This window comes from Meriones unguiculatus, chromosome 9 (assembly GCF_030254825.1).
Source record: "Meriones unguiculatus strain TT.TT164.6M chromosome 9, Bangor_MerUng_6.1, whole genome shotgun sequence".
Taxonomy (NCBI): domain Eukaryota; kingdom Metazoa; phylum Chordata; class Mammalia; order Rodentia; family Muridae; genus Meriones; species Meriones unguiculatus.
Window position 1 is genome coordinate 66,920,143 of NC_083357.1, and position 19,797 is coordinate 66,939,939.

The 19,797-nt window shown below is 50.7% G+C and overlaps 2 protein-coding genes across 5 annotated transcripts in view; one reads left to right on the top strand and one right to left on the bottom strand.

Annotated features, from left to right (window-relative positions):
- Bin3 (bridging integrator 3) overlaps positions 1-4,078 on the top strand; it is a 38,082-nt gene extending 34,004 nt beyond the window's left edge. The window contains exons 7-9 of the mRNA XM_021642424.2: positions 488-629; positions 795-929; positions 3,284-4,078. Coding sequence (XP_021498099.1) covers positions 488-629; positions 795-929; positions 3,284-3,430 — 424 coding nt within the window. The 3' untranslated portion in view covers positions 3,431-4,078. The remainder of the gene's footprint in view (positions 1-487; positions 630-794; positions 930-3,283) is intronic.
- Positions 4,079-4,271: 193 nt separating this feature from the next.
- Ccar2 (cell cycle and apoptosis regulator 2) lies at positions 4,272-19,279 on the bottom strand. 4 transcript variants are annotated; one of them, XM_021642421.2, is made up of 21 exons: positions 19,148-19,279; positions 18,170-18,263; positions 17,878-17,969; positions 17,363-17,454; positions 17,043-17,157; positions 16,746-16,875; positions 16,456-16,552; positions 12,074-12,193; positions 9,731-9,953; positions 9,543-9,656; positions 9,083-9,246; positions 8,518-8,689; positions 8,069-8,299; positions 7,734-7,970; positions 7,001-7,145; positions 6,585-6,667; positions 6,103-6,249; positions 5,874-5,985; positions 5,604-5,792; positions 5,279-5,484; positions 4,272-5,053 (listed from the first exon to the last, which is right to left on the bottom strand). In XM_021642421.2, the coding sequence occupies exons 2-21, from the start codon at positions 18,225-18,227 to the stop codon at positions 5,009-5,011; spliced, it is 2,772 nt and encodes a 923-aa protein (XP_021498096.1). In that variant the 5' UTR covers positions 18,228-18,263; positions 19,148-19,279; the 3' UTR covers positions 4,272-5,008. The 4 variants fall into 4 exon arrangements, with proteins under 4 accessions (XP_021498096.1, XP_060247364.1, XP_060247362.1 ...); XM_060391381.1 differs by having other exon boundaries at positions 6,585-6,664; positions 7,734-7,966; positions 8,065-8,299; XM_060391379.1 differs by having other exon boundaries at positions 7,734-7,966; positions 8,065-8,299.
- Positions 19,280-19,797: the final 518 nt, after the last annotated feature.

A 19,797-nucleotide genomic window follows, 5' to 3' on the forward strand; every position in this document is an offset into this window, starting at 1 on the left:
AATGTGGTTTTTCCCTTTTTTTTTTTTTTTTCCTGCGGGAGAACCATAGCACTTGCGTTTCCCCACAGTGGGAAGGAACCCTTACCCAGGAGCTCATTCTTTTTTATCGCTGTCATGTGGTAGAATTGTTGCTGGCACTTCGACGCCCATGGTCCTTTCTGGACTATCACTACTTAGTTGTAGCCCCGGTTTCCCCTGTTTGTTTCGGTTTGGTTTTTATCGTACACAGGAGGATCCCAGCCTGCTGTTCTCTGTGGTGAGGTTCAGGGTGTGTGGGGAGACAGCAGCAGGACCAGGAGCACTCTCATTCACGCCACCAGTCCTGTCCGCTGTCCCCCATATCATCCTACCAGCCCAAGTCCCAGAGCTTCGGAGCATTATGGAGCTGGCACATAGTAGGTGTGTTGTACATGTTTCTGAGTAAGCGGTGACTGTCAGGTACACCCCCACATGACAAGCCTGTTTCCAACCAGGCTGTGCCCAACAGGTTTGGCAGCGTATTCCCAAGCCTCAACATGGCAGTGAAACGGCGGGAGCAGGCCTTGCAAGACTACAGGAGGCTGCAGGCCAAAGTGGAGAAGTACGAGGAAAAAGAGAAGACTGGCCCAGTGCTGGCCAAGCTCCACCAGGTGCAGAGGGGGAAGGGAGGGTCGGGGGAGCACCAGAAGCAACAGGGGAAACAGAACCACCATTGCCACGAGAACCTCCTTCCAGGACCAGCGGAACCAGGACACTAGCTATTCCCACCCGCACCCTTCCTCCCACAGCCCTGACTCCAGGGTCTTGTTCCCCAGGCCCGAGAGGAGCTGCGGCCTGTACGGGAAGACTTTGAGGCCAAGAACAAACAGCTGCTGGATGAAATGCCACGGTTCTACGGCAGCCGACTTGACTATTTCCAGCCCAGCTTTGAGTCCCTGGTGCGGGCACAGGTGAGGCAAGGCTCTCCTGTTGGGAAATCATCTTTGTAGGAACCCAGTCCCCATTAGACATAGCCAGGCTCTGCAGAGACAGCTGCACCTCCCTGCCTTGGGCACTGTGAGAATCCATGTGGTGCCCCAGTTAACCCTGGGGCCCAGCACTGATAGTGTGCGGGGATTTCTGCTGGGTATCCTCCACTGGCAATCCACTTAATCCCAGCCCTGTGGTAGACAGGGCTCCTTTTTGTTTAATCCTTTACCCCTTGAGGTCTTCCTCCCACGCTTAAGCAGCAAGAGTACAAGCTACATCTTTAGCCACCACTTTAACTGAGCGGGTCTTTTTCAGAGGTGGCTGGGAGGGCTGTAGAGCTGCTGCCTGAGGACCCAACAGGAGACTTCCATTAGCCTGAGACCACAGGAGCCCTAACTTTGGGCTTCCTAGAGAGGGTCCTGAACAGGCTGAGATGCTGGCCACTAGATATGATGTGCCCCCTAGTGGAAAGGCAGGTGGATGGCAGGCTGCTCTGGGGGTAGCATCAGAGGGTAGAACACAGGCCAAGAGCCCAGGGTCTCCTGCCACTGAGACAGTGGGAAGCTCCTGCCCTCCCTTACCCATTCATCTTTAGGCAGTTTTTAGCTAGGATTGTTCTTCCCACTGGCAAGGTGGAAGAAGCACTGGTATTAGAGCCAGGAGCAGGGCTTCTCCACATGGGCCTCCTCACTAGTTACAGGCGCTAGGCTGGCTTCCATCTCAGGACTCCAACACTAATTGATCGCCAAGCTCAGGCTTCTTGTCCCCAAGCTCTGCCTGCTCTGCTTCTTGTCTTACCTGCGCCTCTGGTGCCCTCCAGTGGACGCCATCATTCCTTGTTTTCATAGTCACAAGTGCCCTGGGTAAAGCCTGATTTCCACTTCCCAGCCTTCATTATGGGGTGACACCTCAAGCCATGGAGTAGAATGCTTGACATCACGAAACCCAGGCAAGGTTTGGACTAGAGCCTGGTCTTGCTAATGACCCATGTTTTCAGTGTGGTGCTCTCTAGGGAGCCAGACAGACAATGGAAGGGGGAGGTGGTGCTACCATTGTCTCTGCAGGTGAGGGCTGCCTTAGCTGCTCCGCCCTCTATTTGGATGAGGAGTGGATTGGGGGGGGTCTTGGCCTGCCCTCTTTTGCCATGACACCTGCTTCTGCTTCCAGTGACCACCATCCCCACCCCCAGATCCTCAGAGGAAGCTCCAGGGTGCCCAGACTCTGGGGTACCCTGTAACTAAGCAGCAGGGTAGCCAGGGTTGTTTACCACTGCCCCTGTGCCAGCCTCCTCCTCACCCGGCTGCTGCTGCTATTAGTCACTAGAGAAGTGAGCATTCCTGGTGACTCACCAGGCAGTTTGGCCCAGGCAAAGGAATTGGGGCCCCCCATACTTGGCCCAGTGGAACCCAGCTGGGGGGATTAGGAGAGACTTCCTAGGATGCCACTTCCCATTGGCCCTTACTGCACGGCCACACTCCCAGGCACTGTCTTCCAGTTTCTCCAGTGGAAGGAGACTCCTAGAGACAATCTTGAAGTACTTGAAGAAGGTGGAACACTTCAAAGAGTATGTGCTATCTTGTCAGAAAGTGGAAACTGAGGCAGAAGTGGCCTCTGACCTCTGTGGAAAATTCTTCATCTCTCATCTGGAGAAAACCCTTTGCTCTCAGACCTAGCTCCCACCTCTCACCCCGACACTCTCACCACGTCACTGGTGCTGTTAAGCATCAATGGTGCTTTTCATCTAGGCGGCTTAACCTGGATGCGATAATGAGCAAAAATGGGAAGGGGTGGAGTCTGGGAAGCTGTCACCTCCCCTAACTGGACTCCTAGAGACAGCTCTCAAAATGGGGAGCCTGTGTCTGCCATGTTCTTTTTACATAACTAAAGGCCCCTGGCTCCTCTCCTAGCTCAGAAAAGGCAGTAAACCTCAGGTCTGCCCTTGACCACGTACCACTCCCTGGCACTCTCAAATACATAGTGCCTAGCTCATACTGTTTGGGAGAGCCAGAGGTTTAAAGGACAGCACTTCCTTCACCACAAACCCAACCCCCATGGAACTATTGACTCCCTACTACTGAGGCCTTAATCTTTCTCTTGAGTAGACATTCCCAAAACCCTCAGCTGTGGTTCCACCCATCCCTTGGCTGCTGGGTGACAGGGTGAGACTTCTGGAAGGTGGTGATGGAGTAGGTGAGAACTCTCCTACCCCCTTCAGCCAGAAGCTGCCCATAGACCCAGAACCAGGCCCTGCTTGTACCTCTTGGCTGCTTTGCTGAGTGGGTGCTGTGTGGAACCAGAGTCCAGTTCTTGCCAACAACTCTTGCCTCCTACCCAGGTGGTGTACTACTCAGAAATGCATAAGATCTTTGGAGACCTGACCCAGCAGCTTGACCAGCCAGGCCACTCAGATGAGCAGCGAGAGCGGGAAAACGAGGCCAAACTAAGTGAGCTCCGAGCCCTCTCCATCGTGGCTGATGACTGAGCCCCTGTTCCTCAGGAGTCCTCAGGCTCCTTGGGACACAGATCACATCTCTATAGTCTTTGCTCTTGGCAGGCATGGATGCATGGACCTCCCAATGGCCAGCCAGCTGGAAACAGGTAGCCACTCTTCTGCCTTGCCAGTTCTCAGACTTAAATGCCTCCATTTCCGTGAGCCTGGCACTAGGAACTTCACAGCCTGCTGTTTCCCTGTGCCCAGTGCTTAAAAGCAATATAGAAAAAAAAACCAGGGGCCTTTTTACTTCCAGAGCCGTCCAGAGTGTGCTGTAGTCTGGCCAGCAGGAGCCTTTAGAAAGGCCTGTGCTCTCTATGGAACTTGAGGCCTTAGCTGTCTACCTCCAGAGGACCTACTCTAGGAAAGCCATTATCCCCTCATGTTGACTTGAGACTGTTGAGGCACAGTGGCCTGGAGAGCAGAACGCAGGTCCCTTAGCTGTGGTGGGCCCCCAAGCCAAGCTACAGGTCCAACATAGGGACAAGTCCCCAGTGTTCAGCTTTCCTTTGAACTGTGACTTTGTCTCTAACTGTCCACTATACAGAATGTCACACATTGATTTGCTGGCCTTAAAGCAAGGCTTGTGTCTCACCTGTGTTATTGGAATTTTATTTTCAAGTAAAGTTTCCAGTAAAACATTAGTGTGCTTTAAACTGACACCATGGGGGATTCACCACAGCTTTGCCAGAGCCCTGCAAACTTGGCAGAGGGACTTTACTCAATCACAACCCGTGGCAGCTCACTGCCTGCCTGCCTTCTGGAGAGAACTGAGGATTGGCATGCAGGGAGGGCACAGGCAGCCTGTAAGACAAGAGTTACAAGGATACAGTTTGTTTTTGACTTTGGTTTATTTAAAAAACAAAAAGGCAAAAAAAAAAAAAAATACCAACAAACAACTTTATATACAAAGTCAAACTGAAACCACAGATTATGGAAAGAGGCAAGAATTATGGGAAACGGAAAAAGGGCGAGGCTAGAGCCAATACCACATTCTGAACACAAGAGCTGGAGAAAGAAGTGCTGGTTCTTCTGGCAAGTTGGGGGCAGCTGGAACACAGTGTTCTACTGACAACCTTGACCCAACGCCTAGTGCTTCCTAGCATGGGCTCCATCGCCTAACGGACACTGCAGCCTATGAGACTCGTGCCATCCAGAGGAAGGGCATTCTGGGCCTCACCGGACTCTACGCCCATTCCTTCCATTTATTGGCATCAGACCTTGTTCCTGTCTGGAAAAGCCTTTTCCTTCCGTCTTGCTCTAAAATGGACGAGGACAGGAGACAGCACAAGACTACAGGGACCCTGGGAGAAACTCCAAGGTTGAGAGCAAAATGACATTCTAAGGGGTGCAAAAGATGTTGTATTTAGTTGTAATTGGAACTGGGGTTCTTCACACATCCACCCACAGAGCACAAACCCCATTCTGATAGTTTGATGTCCCCTGCAGAGGCTGAGCACAGAACTCAGCCACCCCTGCTGTGGCTCCCAGGCCCTGCTCCAGCTGCTTTCAGGTACCAAAAGAGCTCAAATGTCATCAGCTCCATCGCAGACCTCACTAGACAGCCACTCAGTTGCTAGGTGTTGGCTCCTCTTTCTCTACCCAGCTGTCGGCCTGTGTGAGCACATATAACAACCGTGAGGATGGGGCTTTTCCCACATACTATGACTAGAGTGCAGAGCACGGGGAGCAGCCGAGTCTCCTAAGATCCCAGCAGATGGAGGACCAGCATGGCAAGGAAGGGCCAGCTATCTCCCAGACCTCTCCAGAGGCTAGCTCCACTCTGCAGTGTTTGTGGCTTCATCAAAAGGAACTATGGCTGCCCTTCAGCCATCCTACCTTTTCAACCATCCGCTGCATCTCAAGGTGCAGTGGGGTCAGGCGCCTGCGGAAGTCCTGCAGCTGGCGCTGAAGCTGATTCTTCTGTCGCTCTGCTGTCCGGGCTGTCTCCTCTGCCTCTGCCAGCCGTGCCCGCAGCTCCTGCATCTCTGCTGCCAGTGTCTTATTTGTCACTTCAGTGGCTGAGAAACGGTTATGGCTCTCCTCTGAAAGGTAGGCGAGGACATGGCAGAAAGGCTCTCTCTGCTCAGTCAACTGGAGCACAGGACGAAAGCCTGAGGCCTAAAGAGTGGTGTCCCTTTAGTCCCTGTGACACCACACTCACCAAGCTTAAGTTCCAGTGTGTGAATCTTGTTCTCCAGGTACAGGCGGCCACTGTCTTGCTGCTCTGCACGCTGTAGCAGGCTCCCCACGTTGATGAGGCTGCCATTGTGGGGCACCAGGCCTTTGTGCTCTGTGGGGGCAGTACCTGGCTTTGTGCTCTTCCCTGAAGGAGGCAGTAGATCCAGGTTCCCTAGAGGAGACAGGCATGATATCAGGAGAAAGTGGCCCACCGTGGCCCCACTCCCTGCAGGCCACAGAGCACAAGACATACCAAAGAGCACCTCTTCCGGAAGCCCATCATCCAGCACCTCGGCGCGGCTATACTGAAGACTCCGGTACTGGCAGATGTTCTGTGTCACCACTCTACTAACCAGCTGCTTGGCCTACAGAGAACACAGCAGGACACCAACTGGCCACACACCTGCCTCGGGGAGACCAGAAGCCTGCAAGAGCTCTGCAAAGGCCCTCCAGAAGGGCAGGGGGACAGAAGAGAGGCTTACCTGCTCAGCACTGAGCTGTATCCCGAGTGTAAGGAGGGCCCGTTCCAGGTCTCGCCGGTGCAAGTAGCCACACCAGTTGGCATCAAAAAACACAAAAGCCAGAAGGCAGTCCAGGGGGAGTACAGCTGAGGGATCCAGCTCCTTAGGCTGCAAAGAAAACAGAGAAATGGGCTTTGCAAACAGTTCTCAAGGCTAAAGGGCACAGTCCACACATGACCAGGAGCTGCTGGCAGCAACAGGTGCACCTCATAACTGAAGGCTCGGGTGTAAGGTCCACAGGCGGCTGGGGCACACTCCCAGGAGAACAGGACCCGTTCCCTAATCAGATCTCTCATCTACCCTGACAGGGAGAGTGGAGTGTTCTCCATGAGTCAAGAACCACAGTTGGTCTCTTGTCTAGGGAAGAGGTCACTGGTAGCATGCCTCACCCAGGAAGGGGCAAGCTCCCCACCAGCAAAGCACAGAAGGGGGCAAGGTCTCACCATGTCCTGAAGAGAAGAATATTCCATCTCTGACTGGTTTGAGGCAACAGAGCGAACCTCCGTTTCCTCCAGCTTTGATCCTGCTACAGAAATCCCAAGCTCAACATATAGCAAGGGTGATGGTCTACACCCCAAAGAGCAGCAGCTCTCAAACTGTGGGCTGAGAACCCATTGGGGCTCAAGTAACCCTTTCACAGGGGTTTCATGTCAAAGATCTTGCATACCAGATATTTGCATTTCATTTCATAACAGCAGCAAAATTACAATTATGAAGTAGTAACAAAAATTATTTTTTGTTTGGGCGTCACCACAACATGAGGAACTGTATGAAAGGGTCAGCGTTAGGAAGGTTGAGAACCACTGCCTAAAAGGAAGCTACCACAGCCAGCCCCAGAGAGTCACTACCCCAAACACACCGAACTCCTCCTCTCCATCATCCCTCAGAAGCAGCAGGTCTGGGTCCAAGGCCATCTCACAGAGGTCCTCCGCTGCCTCACCCCGGGCCTTTTCCTCCTCTTCTCCGCCTGAAGAGGGCCGTTTGGGCAGAAGCCCATCCTCCTTCTAGAGAAGCAGAGCAGCACGGTGAGGAGAAGCGGGACCCGTGTACTGCTAACGCTAACAGTTGCTAACACTCAGGTATCTGTGCACTAGTATGCTGCCTGCTGTGGGATCCACCACATGCTCATCGGTATTTAATCATACCAGGATCAGGAGGGGCACATCTTGACCCCTGAGGTATTTAGTTGTAGAAGCAATTATGTATACATGACAATATTTGGACAAGAAGTCAAGTTACATTTTAGAAATGGCTAAAAACCAGTTTGTCCACCTAACCATCACCAATCCCAACTTTTAAGATTTCAGACTGCCATTTCTACGCTGCCGTGGCTTATCAGCCACACTCCCTCCCTCTTCTGGGCCACTTGCATCACTCTGGGTATACTTCCTAACTGTGTGGCCACATGCAGGGATTCATCTTCCTGGGCCTCAGCTCAGCCCCAACTTCCAAAGAATGAGTAAGATAAAGGAGCAATGCAACTGGATGTGCAAAGTACCTAGAACAGTGCCTGACACGTGAGGGACTTGAATCACACTAAGCATGATCATGTGTAGGCCTCAGTCCAGCCCAGGGCTGAGAACAGTACTCACCAGTGGGTTGTCTGACTCGGCAGCTGTGCCCTCATTCTGTACCTCATCCTTGGACACCTTCACTGCCTCCTCTTTGACAGCCTCCTCCTCTTTGACCACATCTTCCTTGGCTGTCTCCTCCTTCTCAGGTTCAGGGGGAGACACGACTTTTTCTGGAAGGCTCAGCAGTGTCTTATAAATCCTATAGCCAAAATCCCTCTGCAGCATCTCTACAAACAGCTCAGCCAGCACCACTACCTGTGGGAAGAGGTGCAGGGACCATGGCATCAGGGAAGAGGACAGCGTGCTGCTGCGCTATCCCTTCATCACACTCGTGGCCTCTCTCCAGCACTTGCCTCGAAAGAGATCCTTTCTTTTGGCCTCCGATCCTCCACAATTGCATGGAGAGACAGGTTGGCACAGCCGAGATGTGCCATCACAGCAGGTTCTAGAGGAGGCGGAGGGGCCTCTGGGAGATCAGTGTCCACATCTTGTTGTGTGGTGGCCTCTGTCGTCTCTGTGTTCTGTTTAGAAGTGTCTGCTGCTTGCTCTGACGCATCAGGGGCCTGTTCAGTAGGCTCTGCCTCCTATGACAATAGCTCAGGTTTGACCCTCTGGGCCCTGAGGTCAGGGCACCTACTTTTGAGATAAGGGCTCATGCAGCCAAGGCTAACATCAGATTCATTATGAAGATGAGAGCAACTCCAGGCTCTGGAGCCTCCTGCCTCCACCTCCCCGATGCTGGAGGTACAGGCCTGTGGCAGCATGCTCAGCTTCCCTGCATTTCCCTCCAACTTAGCCTTACCCCTAATGCTTCCTGGGCTTGGGAAGCTGCCTCTGCGGCCTTCTGCTGACACAGTGCCTCCCACTCCTCCAAGGTGGGCATGATGGTCCACACATCTGGCAGGTACACCACGACTGTGTGTAACCGCCGGGGCGGCCCTGGCTGCAAGTACTGAAACTCGGCAAAGCGCCACCTGTTCACAGCAAAGGGAAAATAAAGTCCTCAACTGTGACATCCACACAGGTGTCCCACTCACAGACGAGTACCTCTGTTTCCAATCAGCACTCCATGCGCACATGCTGCATGCCAAGCCATGAGTACAAACATAAAGCCACACGCCAAAGCCTCAGTGGTTAGGCAACAGGGCGACACAGTAAGCAGATACATGTGGGAGCACTAAGGCATTGAGGAGCACTGGGTGTGGCTGAGGGGTCAGCTTCCATCAGTCTCACAGCCCTGAGTTCTCAGTCATCTAGGAGCAGTTAGGGGTAGGCAGGCATGAGCTGTGGCAGGAGAGAACCCAGAGGGCAGAAGCCAGGCTCCTGACACCCCACAGCGAGCTGGCCACATGGGGAAGGCCACTCACCATTTGGTGCAGGTGCTCAAGTCAATGCCAGTCTGGGCTTGTGCACAGCGGATGGCTGTGCGCACCAGCACCTGTGGGTCTGCCTGGGGGTCGAGGCCATCCAGGGAAGGAGACCACTCACCCCCAACCAGCACTGCCTCGTCTTCTTTCCGGCCCAGCAAAAACTGCAGAGAGATTGGAATAACGAAACATGGCCTGTGTCTCCCACAGTGAGGCAAGGCTGCTGCCCATCAAGAACTGAGCCAGCAACAAGTAGTTAGGGCGCCTGGGGCTCTAGGGCCGCTCACTCAGACCAGCCACCTGACTCGCCTTCAGGGGGAGCATCTCCACACCGCCCTGCGCAAAGGGAGGCCGTCAGCTCTGAAACGCCTGAGTCTCTAGTTACTGCAGGGGCCCAGCTGCTGAAAAGGTGGTGGGCTGCCCGGCCAGCACATCCTGCCTCCAGGAAGCCAGCCCTTACCTTTAGCTGCTTCAGAGGATGCTCTGGTGTCTCCCGTGGCTCAGCCATGTCATCTACAAACAACATGCAGCAACGATACAGCTCCTCCAGGCCCGGGGAGGAGAGCAGCAGCACCTGCGCAGAGAACAAGGTGCTCAGCCGCATTCTGTCCCAGCAAGGTGACAGTCACAGCAGCCCAGTCAACTGACCTTGGAACTGTAAGTGGGGTCACTGTCCACGGGGCTGGGCTCAGCACCAGTGTCTGGAGCTGCCTCCTTCTCTGCAGACACCTGGATCCGACTTGGGTGGTGGAGGGAAAAGGGCTGGCTCAGAGGGAAGGCTGACAGCCAACTCAAGTGAACGGAAAGAAAATCCGAGGGGACCAGGAGGCTGCGGTAACGTCGCTGGAGTTCTAGGAAGTCACAGGTAGGACTGCAGGAAGACAGCAAGGGAATCCACTGAGCAAACACTCAGCATTAAAAAAGGGGCTGGAAAGACAGCTAACTCAGAGGTTACGAGCATTTGCTGCTTTTAGAGAGGATCTGGGCATGGTTCCCAGAACCTACAAGGCAGCTCACAATTATCTGTAACTTCAGTTCTGGAGGCTCTGACACCCGCTTCTGATCTCCAAAAGCACCAAGCACACATATGGTACACTTATATACATATAGGCAAAACAGTCACATAAAATAAACCTTTAAAAAAATTTTTTTAATAAAACTGCAGAGCCAGGAGAATGACTTATAGTGGGTAAAGGAGTTTGCTGTGCAAGCCTGTTCATCCCCCAAACCCATACAGTGGAAGGAAAGAACCGACTTCACTGACTCACATGTGTGCAACTGGCAGGCATGTTTGCTACCTCCCACCCCATCATACAGTAACACAGTGAGTGAATGAATGAACCAACAAACAAATGAACAACAAAACCACAAAAGACTATAATAGCACTTTATTCAGTTTGAGAAATAGATTCTAATGAGGGATCTCTCAAGGGGTAAGGATGGACCCCGTATGATCACTTGATTATAAATTCCATAGCAAAGAAAGTCAAACTGGGGAAGAGGAAAATAATCACAGTGCACGGTACAGAAATGGTCATGGTCTTTTTTTAAAGATTTGCTTTAATTACATGTATCTGTGTATGCGTGCGTGCACCTGTGTGCAGGCTCCCAAGGCCAGAAGCATCAGATTCCTCTGGAGCTGGAGGTACAGGCAGTTGTGAGCCGCCTCATGTGGGTGCTGGGAACTAAACTCATGTCCTTTGGAAGAGCAGCATGGACCCTTAACCCCAGCCCAGAAGTGTTTGTGGTCGTGATAAGCAACTCACTGTCAGTAACAAAAAGCTCAACTGCCTAGGAAAAACTATGAAACACAACATGATAAGAAAATAAACACGTATGACATGAAAGCCTGTGAAAAGGGTCCTGGGGCCGGGCGAGGTGGCACACGCCTGTGATCCCAGCATGCTGGGAGGCAGAGGCAGATGTATCTCTGGGAGTTCAAGGCCAGCCTGGTCTACAAAGTGAGTTCAGGACTGCCAAGGCTACACAGAGAAACCCTGTCTTAAACCACCACCACCAAAAAAAAAAAAAAAGGGTCCTGCCCCTGAGTTCAGTCCCTGGGACTGACATGATGGAAGGAGAGAACCAACTCCTGAGGGTTTCTCTATGACCTCCACACAGTAGCCCACACAAATGAACATGCAAATATGTACCCATGAAAAGTAGTAAATGTAAAGCATTCTTTTAAAGTGTCAAACTCAATTCTAATTAGAAATGCAAACCAGAATGACACTTTTCACCAGTGAAATTACAATGAAACAGTACAGGAAGGCCAGGTGGTGGCGGCACACACTTTGAATACCTGCACTTGGGAGGCAGAGGGAGGTGGATCTCTGTATAAGGCCAGCCTGGACTACAGCCCGAGTTCCAGGACAGCCAGGGCTACACAGAAACAAAAAAGAAAAGGTACATGAAAACAGTTTTGGCAATGAATGGTACAAGAAGACAAGGACTTTGTGCCCTACTGGTGGCTGTGTAAATGGATATAGCCTCTGATAGAGAACTGGTACGAGCTACCAAAACTGGAAACAAAGCCAGGTAGGGTGGCATTCGCCTTTAATCCTAGCACTCAAAGAAAAAAAAAAAAAGCTGGCATGGTGGCTCACAACCGCAGTGCTGGTGCTGACGAGGTAGGCACAGCAGCCTGGACACCTGAGCCTGCCTAGCAACACCCAAGCAGCAGGAGCTCCGGTCTCCACCACAAAATGCTAGGCAGTACCTGAGAGGTAATAGCTGTGTCCTCTAGCCTCCGCACATGCACCCAAACATGCATGTGAACCCACACACACGAACAAATAATGCGCCCGTGCACACAGAACAAGACTGACTAACACGCATCCACACCAACCGTGTGGCAGGACCCCACGGGTGGGTGGGTTGGTTTTCGAAGAGGCGGCCTAAACACGTCCTCACACGTCCAAATAGACCATGTCTCATGTACCCTAGAAACCATTGCTGTGCAGGTCTGAAGCCCTCCCAGCCTTCACTCACCTGTCAACAGTATAGGGAGTGAGATGAACCCGGTAAGGAGGCAGGTCATGCCGAGGTTTCTTAGCACCCCAAGGCTCTCCACCAGCCCGCTGTTTGCGTTTCTTTGAGTCATAGTCGTCACTGGAGATAGAGCCACCATCAGAAAAAAGAAGCCATCTTGTACAAAAGAACTAGAAAACACCTGAACATTAAGGAATGGGTACAAACAGTGGGTAGCTCAGGGGCACAACACTTGCTTAACCTGTGGGAGGCCCTGGGTTCAAGTCCAGCACCACACATGCATACAAAAGAGTCATGCCAGCAAATATGGACAGATTAATTAGAGACATTAAAATAGGAAAGAAAACTCTTTCATCATACAAACACAAGGTACAGCTTATATACATAAAGCTATTATAAAAAAAAAAACAGCTTTAAAATAGAGCTTGGTGACCTAAATTTGTTCCCAGAACCCCCATGGTGGGAGCGAGGAAGAACCCAATCTCTGCAAGATGCCTGATCTCCACACATATAAACAAATCTCCACAATAAATAAATGTAAATTTGTAAAAATGTAAATACTGGGGATAGTCATGTTCCAGAACCTTTACCTGTTGAACATCCTACAGGCTCTGAGTTTTAGAATTTTTATTTCGTTTTATGCACATGCACACACAAACAAGGATACCGTAATACACATGGAAATTGGCTCTCTCCTTCAACTATTTGGGTCCCAGGGATCAAACTCAGGTCATCAGGTTTGGTGGCAGGTGGGTTTCCCTGCTGAACTACCTCTCTAACCCATGGATTAGGATCTTTGACAGTCTCTTACTCTATAGCCCGGGCTGATCTCAAATTTACTATGTAGCCCAAGCTTGTCCTGAACTCATGACCATCAACCCTCTAGTAGATAAAGAACTGGAAGGGTTGGGATTAAAGGCGTACACACTGCAACTGGCTTAAAATAATTTTGTCTTGGTTTTTCAACACAGGATTTCTCTGTGTATCCTTGGCTGTCTTGAATCTCAGTTTGTTGACCAGGCTGACCCTGAACTCACAGAAATCCACCTTCCTCTGCCTCCCAAGTGCTGGAATTAAAGCCAAGTGCCACCATGCCCAACTTTTAATTTTTTAAGAATAAATATTTTAATTGGATAAAAAGGAGAGAAAAACAACAAAAAACTTTTTGCTCCAGTAATTCTACCCTTGAAAAACTATCTCCCAAGAAGGAGGGGGGCAGTATAATGCAAAAATGCCAAGCCACATTATGGAGTTCATGCGTTCTCTCTGACAAATGAACTGAGTGGCTTCAATAATCCCATCACTAAGGCAGTCACCAAAATGTTGCTTCAAGAGAGTCCTAGTTCTTAGGGGTGTAGCCACTGGTAAGCTGCACTTGTCCAAGTAACACCCACCCACGGCTATGTAAACAACCCTAAACACCAACACTAAGTAATGTAGCGAGCCAAAAAGACATAAAAGGAGACCAGGGGAGAGGGAGTTCTTGTTCTGTGGGGTGTGCTCCCAGTAGGCTGCCCGTGCTCTCGTGGATCGCCCCACACCTGTTGCATTCGGGTAGCATCCCTTGAACTCAGTGGGTTCCAAAAAAAAGAAAAAAGAAAACGAAAGTAAGGGGATAATGTTAGGGAGGTGGGCAGAGGGGGAGACTGGAGTAGTATGAGATATACTGTATCCATGTATGAAACTGTCAGAGGAAATTTAGAATATTCTTAAAAAAAAAAAGTAAGTTAGTAAATTCAGGGCAGGAGGAATGAGAAAGGCTAATGGGGGGGATTTAATCAACCTGTATTTTAGATTTGTAAGAAATGAGAAAGAATAAACGTTTAAAGAAGATCGTGCTACAATAGGGGGAAATGGCTAAACACATTCAAATACCTTTAACTCTGAGATGACTGTCACAGACCATGCACTTGTGTGCAGAAAGAAACTAGAAAGGTCACAGGGAAGCTGCAACAGGAGGCTGTTTTCCCCTGCAAAAAAAAAAATCACTTCCCAAAGGCTTCCTGTCATCAGTAGGGCATTTCAAAGAAGGCTACAACTTTACCTTCCAATGTTACTATTCTATTTTTCTCTTGTTTCGAGACAAGGTTTTAAGTAGCTTGGACTGACCCTTGCATTCCTAACCATCCGTGACCCACAGAGCCAGCAGGAAGCATGCTGGGGGGAGGGGGAGGAGCAGAAGACTCCTGTCTGAAGACCTTAGCTGCTCACAAGAGCAATCCAATGTCAGTGTTATTCCCTGCATCCCAGAGCCAGGAGTTTAACATAAGGCTGGGCTAATGGGCAAAACACCCACGTGGTCAAATCCTTTATAAATTGGCAGGTTTTCTCAGAGTGACTAATTCCTAATGCCCCCCCCTTCCTACTTAACATATTCTCACTTCTGACAGGCAGTAGAATCTTCTCCCAGGATGACACCTTGTTTCTCTAAAAGCTGTAACCCTGAAGCCCCTTGACCAAAGTAACACACTGCCAGCGATACACCAGGGCCTGGCAATCAAATGCAACTGCCAGCCACAGCCAGAATTCCAACTGAAAGCAGCAAGCCCACAGTCACTGGTTTCCAACCAGGTCACATAAACCCTCAAGGTACTTGCTATGACTCTGTACTGGAGGCTTTCATAAGCTCACAGAATGGTGAAGGGGAAGATCCTTGCAAACAGAAGCCCAGGAAGATGCACTAGACAAGCGGTCTAGGCAAGCCACATACGTGTGGAGAAGGGAAGAGGCTTTCAGGAGTGGAGTCGATGTAGAGACCAGCCCCAGACAAATCTGCAGAGGATGCACAGCGGCCTTCCTGCGCTGGGACTGGCTCCATCACCTCCCCTCGGCTCTCCCCAGTATGCCACACTTACTCCAAGTGTTTGCCAGGAACTGCTTCTCAGCTCTTACCAGCATGTGGGAGCCAGGGTACAGTTATTTCAAAGAAAATCATAGCATGAGGGAACTTTCTATGGTGATCTTACCAGGGGCAGGGTGCTATGAGGTAAAAAATGTAGTCAAGAGTCTGACATTTCAATCTAAGTCAGTTTCACTTTATGATTTTTGTAAAAACAAAAACAAAAATTCAAGGCAACAAGGAGATAAAGGTAGAATAGAAATAAAGGCAGATAATACTACTTGTTGAAATCAGGTAACGGCTTGAAGATCCGTTTTATCTTTCCATTCCCTTTGCATATATTGAATTTTCTATTATAAGAAGCTGAACAGAAACTCTCAAGGACAGTGAAGATATGAACTTGAGACACACTGAGCATGCTCCTGGAAATTCCCAGAATGTGCAGATAATATAGGACCACATGATAGCTCAAGTGCCCGAATCAAACACGCTTGCTGCACATTAAGGACAAGAAAACTTCGGCTCATGACAAAGCCCGAACTACTGAACATACTGCAGCCTGTGTATCGTAACACTGTTATACAAAGTATACCGAAAGAAGCCATCTTCAATTAGGAACTAAAACATTCTGTAACAATCCCTTCTTTGATGTAACTGTCTTCTTCTAACACTTCTTGCTATCTCTATGTTACTGACCGGAAATGAAAGGGAAATTTTGTATTTTTTAAGTATCTGGGGCTGAGGAGCTGGCTCAGTGGTAGTTGCTTGCTACCAGAAGGATCTCCAGCGCTGGTGTCAAAGCTGGTGTGCTGACAGCCTGTGATCCCAGTGCTGGAAGGGGCAGGCAGGAGCATCTCTAGACCTTGCTGACCAGTCAACCTAGCCAAAATGGCTCACTTCAACGAGACTCAATCTCTAGCACCAGCAAACAGAAACCAGCAAACTATAACAGAAGACAACGAACATCAACCTCCTGTCTCCATATCCATCTGTACACACCGCCATACAAATTCACAGAACATACATGTGTACAAAGTATCTCAAAATGGAAAGAACTAAAAAGTGATAAGCAAGCTAGATATGGTAGCACCCACCTGTCAACCCAGTAGATAGAAGGGAGACAGAAGGTAGAGGATCAGGAGTTCAAGGTTATCCTTAGCTACATACTGAGTTCAAGGCCAGCCAGTGCTACACCTGTTTCAAAATAAAGTATCTCAGCTGGGCAAGTGTGGGCAAACACACCTATAATCCCATCACTAGGCAGACAGGAGGATCTTCATGAGGTCACGCTGCACTATGCAGGGAGACCCTGTCTCAAAAAAGCAAAACAAAAACCCTCAGTGTGAGACTTGGAAATATAAACTGTATTAAATCTCAGCTTTGCTGAGGTAGTGTATATAGAGGTATGTTTGTATGTATGTTTTAATGTGCCTGCCTTTCAAAATGGGACTAGGCTCTGTCTATCTACAGAGGTACTGTCAACAGGTGTCAAAGGTGGAACATGGCTCCTAGAGGGAAATGTGACGCCTGTTCATTCTCTCACCTTCGGCCCTGGTCCAGTCTTCCATGAGGACCCCGAGCAGGAAATCTGTTCAGGTGGCTCAGGTGAAGTGTGTGGGATGTCTGGAAGAGACTCAGAGCTGAAGAAAGGAAATGGCCGGTGACTCAAAAGCCCTAAAACCCCGTCCAGGTTCCTCCTCCTCTTCCTGTGTAGAGAAGTACCCCCTTCTGTTCTGAGAACATCTGTTACTTGTTACTGTGGAAGTAACAAGTCCTTTCTTAAAAGAATACCCCATAAAGCCACACCCCAACTTGCATGTCACCAGTACTCACGCTTCTGAGGGAAAAGTGGGGGAATGCGGTGAGGCTGAAAGATCAACTGGGGCTGAGCTCCCAGGATCCCTTGCTTCTGGCCCAGAGCTGCCACATGCAGAAGGGGAGGTGCTGGAGACTTCAGTAAGGGCTGAAGGAAAAGAGCCAGCAAGTTCAGGGGATCCCCATGTTGATACCATGGAGAGACAGGTGCCCCACCCCCTCAACCAAAGGAAGGATTCTACCTAAAAGTCAGGGCACAGGACTTCCTTCCCTTCCTCCCCTTTGCCGTGCACATGCTAAAGAGATGAAAAATACCTGGTTGGAGAGCGTCTGCACCTTGACAGCATTCCAGGGCACTGCCTGGCCTGGGTTATATGCAGCCTTCACCAATACCTTCTCACCGAGCTGGGGTAGTCGGCCCTTTACCACACTGCCAGCACACAAACCAGGAGGCCCTATTAGGAGGGACCCTGGACAAGTACCCTGACTGCCCCCAGGAAGCCCTTCCCATCAAGATTTCTTAAACCTTGCAGGAAAATAGCAAAGCAGTGGTTATAAAGAGGGGCCCCACAACATGCAGACAGACCCGAACCCAACAACCATCCCCAGAAGAGACTAGCCACAAGCAAGCCTACCTTAGCTGAAAAAAGACTTCCTCGTCTACCACCCCAAAGTAGTCATGCAAGCTGGTAACAATGCCAGTGAAGACCCGCTGCTTCTCCCCACCCTGCAAGAGAAGAGAGGAGGTCAAAGGCAACAAGAAGCAACCTGAACAAAGTTATGCTCTGCCACTAGGACCTCATCTCCAGCCACAATGGACCCAGCTCGTGCTATTACAGGGACGTTCACATGGAAAGAAACCTAGCGGACGCAGCCTATCTATGTAGAGAGGAGAAGCTAATTCTTGACTTTTGTACGTCTAGGATTTTTCAGTCCTTTAATCCCAAATGGCACCAGAGGATCTCTCTGGAGCCAGATATTAAAGATTCCCCAGTCTAGGAGATGTCCGAGTTCCCCAACACTGGCTTACTACCAGTACAAAAAAAATCAGGGATGCTGGCCACTGTGACACAAGAAACAAAACAACAGACATCTAAACATCCTAGGGTAGCCCCAGAGGGGAACTTACTAGAATGGGAACCCAACATACCTGAAGGTGCCTGGCATTTTGGGACAGGTCGGTGGCCACGGGAGGAGTAAGCAAACCAGGAGGAGGACCCAAAAGAGATGTTGAAGCTGCACCTAGAGGGACAGAGAAGCAATCTCCAAGAACTGCACCTACCAGCCTGAGCACTAAAGACAGCCTGAGGATTTTGTAAACCCAGAAGTCAAGGTGGCTCCGATCAGCTACTCAGACATTCAGGGAAACACCCAAGAAGCAGAGTTTTGAAAACTGAGTACAGGGCACATCCTCAGTGAGGCCAGGTATGGAGGGTAAGCACCTGAGAAGTTTCGTCCCCCTGGAAGTGGGTTGATCCTCTGGCGCTTAAACTGGGACATTGGGAATGCTGTCCTTTCAAGGTCTTGGGGGGGAACCTTCAATCAAAAAAAAAAAAAGAAGAAAGAAAGAAAGAAGTTAACAGCTTGAATGGAAAACTTCCATCAGTACCAGGAAAATAAAAGGGAAAATCTTAATGAAGTGAAGCTTTTACAATGAGGAGATGGGTACTAAAATGGGGGAGGTGGTGAGGTAGTAGAAGAGGAAATGAAAATAGGTAATCTTGTTACTCCAGTTTGTCCACACAATAGCCGAGTGGTGGGTACTAGTGACATGCTGGTTTACAAGCAAGGAAACTGGAGCTCTGAGATCAGGAGACTTGCCCAAGGCCACAAAACCAGGGAGTGACAAGGCGGGACTCACACCCAGGTCTCCCAACAACTTAGCACTCCTTTCACCATGACACTGGCACCCTTGGAGAGGCTGGCGGAATGAGGGGCTGGAAGAGTTCTGGTGTCATTCATTCATTCAAAAACATCCGCCAAAACACTCCACGCAGGGCCGGGGAAAAATGGAGGTGCCAGTAGCGGGGAGGTGATGAGGGCCCTCTCCCCGGAAGCCCGCCCGATGTCCTCTAGGACCTGCTGGTGGAAAGGGAGCTGTCCAGCCGCCCCTCGCCAAGCGGCCTGCACACTGCTCCCTAAACCTAAGTCCCAACCCTCGGCTCCGGCCTCCGCAGCCGCCTTCGCAGAGCCTTCCGGGCCGGGCCACCGAGAGGCCACCGTGGGAGGACCACGGCGCGAGGTTTCTCCTCCTCCCGCCCGCCCCCAGGGCCGAGGCCGTTGCCAGGGAGACGGAGCTTGCAGTCCGGAGGGCGCTTGGTGCTTTCCTCGGCTGGCGCATCTTCGCTGTGCGGACCCTGCAGCCTCGCCACCCGGGAGAAACGGAGAGGCAGAAGCGCAGCGGGAGGCCCCCAACCCACCTGCGGGCCAGGGCCACGACACCAGGGGGACAAAGACACCCGGAACCACCGCAGCCGCTGCTGCCACCACCACCGGAAACGTCTCTCCGGAAGAGCGACCACTGGTCGGAAGCTGCCACTCTCCCGGATATGGTACCTCCCTCTTCTCCGTCGACGTCTCCCTTCCCCCACACCAGCCAGCCATCCCGCTCCAACCGTGGAACGGAAGTGCGCCTTCCCAGATCCGAGAATGCATTCGGAAACTGAGTTCGGTGGTGTGTCTCGCTCAAGAGTCCCATTAGAAAAGTAGGCTTCTGAGCATTGGTTCCTGATCGCAAAATGACTGGAACTGGACCCTCTCCCTCAAAGACAAGAGACTACCACTTACATACACTGCTGTAGTCTCCTAACCCCCAAGACTACAGCAGCAAAAGAAGCAGTGCCACTGGGCCATTTCTAGCAGGCATTCTTCTGTCTGACTAAAGCCAATGACCCTTTTCCCTCCTATGGACAGCACCACCAGCAAAGGGTAAGCATAAACTCTCGAATATGAAATGTACTAGAGCTCAAAGGACTTACCCAAACATCTTGCCAGAAGTGTGGCCATTTTCACAGCTGTTAACAGTCACCACCCTCCCTTAACCTCCTCCCGTCATCACTTTATGCCTGTC

What these genes read in the sequence shown, in the direction of transcription:
- Ccar2 (XM_021642421.2), bottom strand. Translation starts at nt 18,227, where the DNA reads ATGTCCCAGTTTAAGCGCCAGAGGATCAACCCACTTCCAGGGGGACGA. An exon ending in AAGCCCAGGAAGCATTAGGG is followed by an intron (nt 8,300 to 8,517) that starts GTAAGGCTAAGT and finishes CTATTGTCATAG; the next exon opens with GAGGCAGAGCCTACTGAACA. An exon ending in TGCAGCGGATGGTTGAAAAG is followed by an intron (nt 5,054 to 5,278) that starts GTAGGATGGCTG and finishes GTGCTCACACAG; the next exon opens with GCCGACAGCTGGGTAGAGAA.